The sequence below is a fragment of the Clupea harengus genome, chromosome 13 (assembly GCF_900700415.2).
Source record: "Clupea harengus chromosome 13, Ch_v2.0.2, whole genome shotgun sequence".
Taxonomy (NCBI): Eukaryota; Metazoa; Chordata; class Actinopteri; order Clupeiformes; family Clupeidae; genus Clupea; species Clupea harengus.
This window is the reverse complement of record NC_045164.1, coordinates 14867844-14875343: the sequence shown is the minus strand read 5'-3', so window position 1 is coordinate 14875343 and position 7500 is coordinate 14867844. Positions and strand designations below refer to the sequence as shown.

At 44.9% G+C, this 7500-nt stretch overlaps 1 protein-coding gene across 19 annotated transcripts in view; it reads left to right on the top strand.

The window, feature by feature from the left end:
- kcnma1a (potassium large conductance calcium-activated channel, subfamily M, alpha member 1a) overlaps positions 1 to 7500 on the top strand; it is a 142288-nt gene that overhangs the window by 63649 nt on the left and 71139 nt on the right. For all 19 annotated transcript variants that reach the window (XM_031578818.2, XM_012838319.3, XM_031578810.2 and 16 more), the window contains exon 3: positions 4118 to 4179. In XM_031578818.2, the coding sequence (XP_031434678.1) occupies positions 4118 to 4179 (62 nt within the window). The remainder of the gene's footprint in view (positions 1 to 4117; positions 4180 to 7500) is intronic.

Sequence of the window (7500 nt, the reverse complement as noted above, 5' to 3'; positions counted from 1 at the left end):
ATGAAAATAATCAGCCTCTGGTCATCTATAATGGATGCAGTGATCTGGCCCTCCGGCGAGTGGCCATTGTGTGGTGCTCCACGTTGTGCAAAGGTACGCTAGGTCAACTACACGCTCTTTGAGGCCTCGTAAAGGAGGCTGTCTCCGTGATGCTTCATAGACTGGCGTCGAGCGCAAGGCAAGGGAGTTGGTTTTGTGAGCTGCGTCCTACGGTTACGGGCCTCTGGAGAACACACAAGCAGCCCCATGACACCTCATCTGTGCAGAGAAAGGGCTGCTTCCGCTAGCAGCCAGACCAGATCGTGGAGATAGCTTCCATTAGCATATAAACAGCCTTCTGTTGTCCGGTCCTTCCCCCCTCTTTGTACAGTTGAATTTTCAGGGGATTAAAAGCAATAACAAGTGGTTCAAGTGGCCCCTTGTGCTTGATATCATCGAAGGGTCTGCAGCGGCGGTGTGGACTGGGTGATTGTTTTGTTGAAGTCAAGTGAGGTGTAGTTTTGCTATGAACGTCTCCTCCTGACTTGAGTCTCTGGTGTGCGTGAAGAAGCAGATGCGGCGTGTGTGTATGTGTATCGGAGGGTGTCCAGCCCAATGATGCTCAGTGGTGACCGGCCGCATCACAGCACCCACCGAGAGCAGGGGAGAGGTGTGTCCGTTCAGCTTCGAAGGCTGCCATCTGTCGTGGTCGTAGGCGCAAGAACCAGCCTGCTCCGCAGAACAGAGCTAAGAAGGGAAACATGGAGATGGACATTGAGTTGTGTCTGATCTGTTAGTTCTGCCTTAAAACAAATCCAGAATTACTGTTCAAATTCAATCTCCTGCCAGGTGTCATTAAACATAGTACCATACCGTCTTTGTTTATAGCTTGCTTTATGGCTTGGATGTGACTGTACGACTTTGATACAGCACTCCCCCCCCCCCGTTCCTCATTGTTCTTGAACTCTAAATGGTGTTGCCAAGGGTCTAACTGAAATACTTTGAAAGTGGGCAACTTGGGCTTGGTCTTCCCCACAGACTCGATTAGATTAGATTAGATTCAACTTTATTGTCATTGCACAGAGTACAAGTACTGAGACAACGAAATGCAGTTTAGCATCCAACCAGAAGTGCAAAATAGCAAAAAAGTGCAGAGTATGTGCATATGTAAAGTGGAGTAAGTGAATAAATAAATATATATGTACAGTAAGAAATAGATACGTGATATGAATAGAATTGGGACTAGCAGCAGTTGAGGTAAGAAGTGTAGTATATAGTATATAGTATATAAAAACTGCAGGTGTAAGTATTAGTGGTGGTAATAAGTTAAATGAAATGAAGTGAATGAGGTGTTAGTAATACAATGTTTAAGAAGTATTGTATGGTGTAAGTACGATTAATACAGTTATTACAGTAATAAGTGGGATGTACAGTAGTAGTACTCGGGCCAGTACAACCCGTTGTGTGAGTGGCCCTCTGGCTCCACTGTGGTATGATGCCTTTCCGTTGTTTACTGGTGTGTTGGTGCATTCTGCTGGTGGAAGGAAATGTCTCTCTTGGGAGACACAGACAGACAGACACATCTGCACTTAGGTGTCCAGTGCGACTAGTATGTTTTCAGATTTGTGCTTTCTGAGCACAACCACAACATATTCAACACTGGGAGAGATCGCACAACTTTACATTGTATTATATAATGTTTGTGGCATCTATGTGAAATGGATTTGATTTGGATCATTATTTATCTTGTATTTATTATGTATATCGTTACTGTGTAAGGATACAGCAGTAGAAAACTCATCACATTTGTGATATGTTTGTACGGTTGGGGATTCAAAAGTAATATGGTTGTGTGCCAAAAATCCACTTAATGGAAAAGACATCAGAGTTTAGCGGGTGCTCTCAAACATTTTGGCTCTTAAATCACAAGTGTTATGTGTTCAGCTCTCCCACTTCATCACTTTGAATGACTTTCCTTTAAAACCACGAGAGCTATTCATTTCTGTGAAAGCTGTTATTACCATACTCTGAACTTGCTTTTCTAATATTATGCAATAGTCATACACGCCTCGTAATAATATCTCCACATTCAATGATGCTTGCATAGTAAGTAAGCAACTGATGATGCATACAGAAATTGAAACAGTTTGACTGCTGTACTACTTGTTTGTGTTTGTCTGTGTATGTGTGTTTATTTGTGTGTTTGTCTGTGAATGTGTGTGTAAGTATGTGTGTGTGTGTGTATATGTGTGTGTTTGTGTGTGTATGTGTGTGTTTGTCTGTATATGTGTGTTTGTATGTGTGTGTGTGTGTATGTGTGTGTTTTTGTGTGTATGTGTGTGTTTGTCTGTGTATGTGTGTGCATGTGTGTGTTTGTCTGTGTATGTGTGTGTATTTGTGTGTTTGTCTGTGTATGTGTGTGTATGTATGTGTGTGTTTGTTTGTGGATGTGTTTGTATGTGTGTGTGTGTATATGTGTGTGTTTGTGTGTGTATGTGTGTGTTTGTCTGTATATGTGTGTGTATGTGTGTGTTTGTCTGTGTATGTGTGTGTTTGTGTGTGCATGTGTGTGTTTGTCTGTGTATGTGTGTGTATGTGTGTGTTTGTGTGTCTCTTAAAGCGTATAGCCACTCCTTGAACGTGCAAATTCAATTACTGTGGCACATTTCTCAAACGGATTGCACGTAGCTGGTGTGCCTGTCAGCAGATAGTGTGCCACTATACCATGGCAGCCATCTGATCCTGCAGCTCTCCGTTTCGCCCATATCATGAGCCGCGGGCGAGGGTGGCAAGGGCCTCCAGCCAGAGAAGATCAGATGGTCTGAAGTGTGGGCTGGAGCTGGCTGGCATCTCCACTGCTCTCCACTGGCCTGACCTGGTCTAGCCTGGCCTGCTCTGCTGCACAGCCACGACTGCAGTGGAAATGACCCCCGCAAATGACCTCTGGTTTATTTTTCTCCCAGGTTGGAGATATGTCTAGTTGCATGGTTCATAATTGACTTGTTGGAAGTTGATGTGTGTCTTGGAGTGTGTCTCTCTCTATTTGTGTGTGTGTGTGTGTGTGTGTGTGTGTGTGTGTGTGTGTGTGTGTTTGGACGTGTGTGTGTCTGTGTGTGTCTGTGTGTGTGTGTGTGTGTGTGTGTGTGTGTGTGTGTGTGTGTGTGTGTCAGATGTGCTCAGTAGTTCCATAACCGTCTGGAGTGCTGAGTCAGCTGTTGTCAGGAACCATGACGGCACGCTGAGCAGTAAATACTGATGGTGGTGACACTGCACTTCTCTTCCTGCCTCTGCCTCACTCATGTATTAATGCTTGCTCTACCACTGTCTGCTTTTATCCTGCTTTGATATACAGCGGCTTACTGTCTCCACATTTCTCAGTGCATCAAGCACACACACACACACACACACACACACACGTCCAAACACACACACACACGTCCAAACACACACACACACACGTCCACACGCACACACAAATACACACACACACAGTGGTGTCGTTGGCACAGTGGAAATGTGGTTAGCAGTGATACATGGCAACATTCTGAATTCAACATTAGAGTTCTGAGGTTGTTTCAGCAGGAGTCCACCCCTATGTGGAGTTTGTACTGTCAATTCACAAGGTTGTCTTTGGGAACTGTGCGTTTCATTCAATTCACAAGGTTGTCTTTGGGAACTGTGCGTTTCATTCAATTCACAAGGTTGTCTTTGGGAACTGTGCGTTTCTTCCAATTCACAAGGTTGTCTTTGGGAACTGTGCGTTTCTTCCATATTGAAAACAGGGATTGAATACGTCTGCCATTCCTTTAGACCAAATGCTGACCTCACGGTTCCCACAGTTGGAGTTGATCCCTGATTGCTCTTCTTAAGTGAAATCCAGTGGCCATATTTCTCCAGCGGTGTCAGTGAAGCAGTTCTCTTTCTCTTCAGTATTTTCAGAAGAGCATTGCGCTGTTTACCAGCTGCGGATATCTCATCTCTTTAATCTTGTTGTCAGGAATGCCCTCCAGTGCAGGAAAGTGTGTGTTGTGTGTATCCTCTGTGTTTCTATCTGAACTTATCTGCTTTCCCATTGGAACAGGAGGGTTTGTAACTGATGTGTGTGTGTGTGTGTGTTTTCTTTCTTCTCTGTCCTCAGGTTGTGCTGGTGTTTGCCCTCAGCATTGGAGCTCTGGGGATATACTTCATAGACTCCTCGGAGTAAGTATGCTCACTGTTTGGGGATATACTTCATAGACTTCTCGGAGTAAGTATGCTCACTGTTTGGGGATATACTTCATAGACTCCTCGGAGTAAGTATGCTAACTGTTTGGGGATATACTTCATAGACTCCTCGGAGTAAGTATGCTCACTGTTTGCTGTTTGCTGTCACAGGGATGTTTAACTCAGATGAAAAGTTGCCATGTTGATTATAGGTGCAATGTGGCATTTTTTTATGTTAAAAATAATCATAATAAAGTAGTTCTGCCAGGGCACAGGAACACTATTATTTCACAACATGTCTGTAAAGGCCTAAAAACTTTTTAACGCTGCCCTCAGATTGACATAGCTCTTTTATATCTAGAAGAGAAAAACTACAACTAATGTTGAACCTTCATGATCAACTACTGCTAATGTGTGCTGAATGCATGCTCAGATTGATCTATTCTAATGGTCATATTATCTGATTCAGCAGTCCAAATGGCGGTGCTGACGTTGCTAGACACCAGCTTGCGTATCATCTCATCAGCGCTAATGATGGTTAGCAGAAGCAGACGCAGCGCTCACAGTGAAACTAAAGCCTGTGTTAGGGCTTTGCAGTTTGTCGTAAATAACCAGACTTTATTTATTTTCCATGGAGTCAAGCAGATCAGTTTCCATGGTAACATGCGCTTGCACATTCTCAGTGACCACTTACAACTGTTGGAAACCCTCCCCTCCCCTCACTCACCCTAGGGACTGGCATACAGATAATGTGGACATGTAGGGAATGACACACACACACACACACACACACACACACACACACACAAACACAGACACACACACACACACACACACACACACACACACACACACACACACACACACACACACACACACACACACATTCATATTCCAAGCATGTATGTTCTGCACACATTGCAGTGAATCACAGAGGCATAACATTGGCAATACCTTTAGCGTATTTATCCACTTTAGCTCATGCACTCCTGACAGCTGCAGGTGCTGTTTAATCACATCCCCCCCCCCCCTGCAGGCTGTTCCTGCTTTAGGTGAAGGAGATTTCCCGTTCACACCGGGAAAATCTTATGAAGTCCAGCACATGCAGGTTTTTAAGTAGTGTGGGAGGTATTGAATTGATGCCTGCTTTGTGTCCCAGTCCTCCCTTTAAAAGTGACAGATAAGCTCTGACGGATAACCCTGCCACTGCCGACACTCTCAAAGAGCTGGGCACGGCTAACTTAAGCTCCCAGAACGCCACACTCAGGATTTAGCGCCTTAGTGCAGGTGGGGAGAGAGAGATGCTTCTCTCAATGCAGGCACTTGTGCCCTCCTCCCTGTACTCTTGGATGATGCTCCTTGTGCAGGGGGCATTGATGTTAATATGTGCGACTTACAATGTATACACATTTTACATTTACACTGATGGCACACTGCACATCAGGAGCAATTAGGGGTTCAGTGTCTTGCTCAAGGACGCTTCGACAGGGAATCGAACTAGCAACCTGCTGATTACTTAATGACTTCTCTACCCCCATACCACTGTCGCCCCACCATTTGGTTGAAGAGTCACTGTCAACTTAATGAATAATAGCTACCACATGTCCTTTTAATCAATGCATAATGAGTCATGTTTAGCTATCTATCAGAAGGGGAATGTTTTGACTCAAGGCAAAGCATGACATTGTAGCCTGACGTTAAGCGTCTCCCGGCCGTGCCAAAGATGTCTCAGCTCTGGATCAACTGTGTCAGACTCCAATGTGTCCTTCCGTGTGCTTCCATGTGTCCGTAATGGCCCTTGGTCCGTCGTCACGGCGTCACTCCCCTACTGAGAGCAATTAAACTACTCCGAGTAGCAGAACTGTCCGGGGTCTGTCCACTGTTATTCACAGCACTCATCTCCGTCACAAACACCATCACCACTAGTTGTCAAGCCCTCAACAATAAAAACAGATTTATGAAGTAATAGACACAAGTTCCTTAGATTGACAGAAATAGGAAGGCATGCTGTAAACCTTACATTGAGTTGCTTTAAGTCATCGTGCGGCGCATTGGTCCGGGCTCTAGTTGACATCTGGACAGTTTTTCTCTCAGAGTCATTAGTTCGCTTAACATCTTTAAAAGAAAACTAAAAACGTACCTCTTCACATTAGCCTTTAACTAGCTACCACTTCGCACTATATATATATATATATATATAAATACTTTTAATTTAATTTAAATCTCTACTGTTTTTTTTTGCACTATATCTGAGTTATGTTTCTTTGATGTCTATTTTTATGTGCATGTAATTTCTTTGTGCATATTATGTATTTGCTGTAAAGCACTTCGAGCTGCATTCTTTTGCATGAAAGGTGCTATATAAATAAAGTTGTATTATTATTATTATTATTATTATTATTGAAATGACTGACTGTCCCGTGGTGGCACTGTGCGGTCTGGTCAGCAGTTTTAGTTGATGGAGAGGAGGCCGAGATAGACGGGGAGCTCTGCTCTTTAGCTGGGGGCAGTGCAGATTTACAGTGTGATTAACATCACACCACCTGCCTGGAAGAATGTACTACAAGACTGGCAAGGTGATTTAGAAGACGGCAGAAGCACATACACAAATGACATACATACACAAGCACACACTTAATAGAGCTAACACCCTACATTGCAGGCTGGATGTCAGCAAAAACTGTGGTCAGTGATTGACGTGCGTGTTGTGATTGTGGCTCTGAGGTGGTGATGGAGGGGAGACAGGTAGACCGGGGCTGACTCCAGACCTGTTGTGTGCAGGTGGAGTGTGTGCAGGGTGAATGGGCACCTTAGGGGAGACAGGTAGACCGCGGCTGACTCCAGACCGGTTGTGTGCATGTGGAGTGTGTACAGGTAGACTGACTCCAGACCTGTTGTGTGCAGGTGGAGTGTGCGCAGGGTGAATGGGCACCTTAGGGGAGACAGGTAGACCAGGGCTGACTCCAGACCTGTTGTGTGCAGGGTGAAACGGCATCTGTACTGGACACAGCCTCAGGGGGAGAGCCTGTCTGTCTCTGTGCTCTGTGCTCTGTGCTCTCCCTCCACATCCAGACACAGGGGTCAGGCTCAGAGCAGCTTCAGCCTTAATGATCCTAACCTAGTTAGGCCTCTGTTGCAGACGCAGGCAGTATTACAGCAGCTGTACCCCCCCCCATCCCTACCCCATCACCCTAAGACAAGCTGGCTTGGTAGGTCTCATCAACATCAACATCATAATCACCCTCTCTCTCTCTCTCTCTCTCTCTCTCTCTCTCTCTCTCTCTCTCTCTTTCTTTCCCTTCTCCTGACAGTGCACAC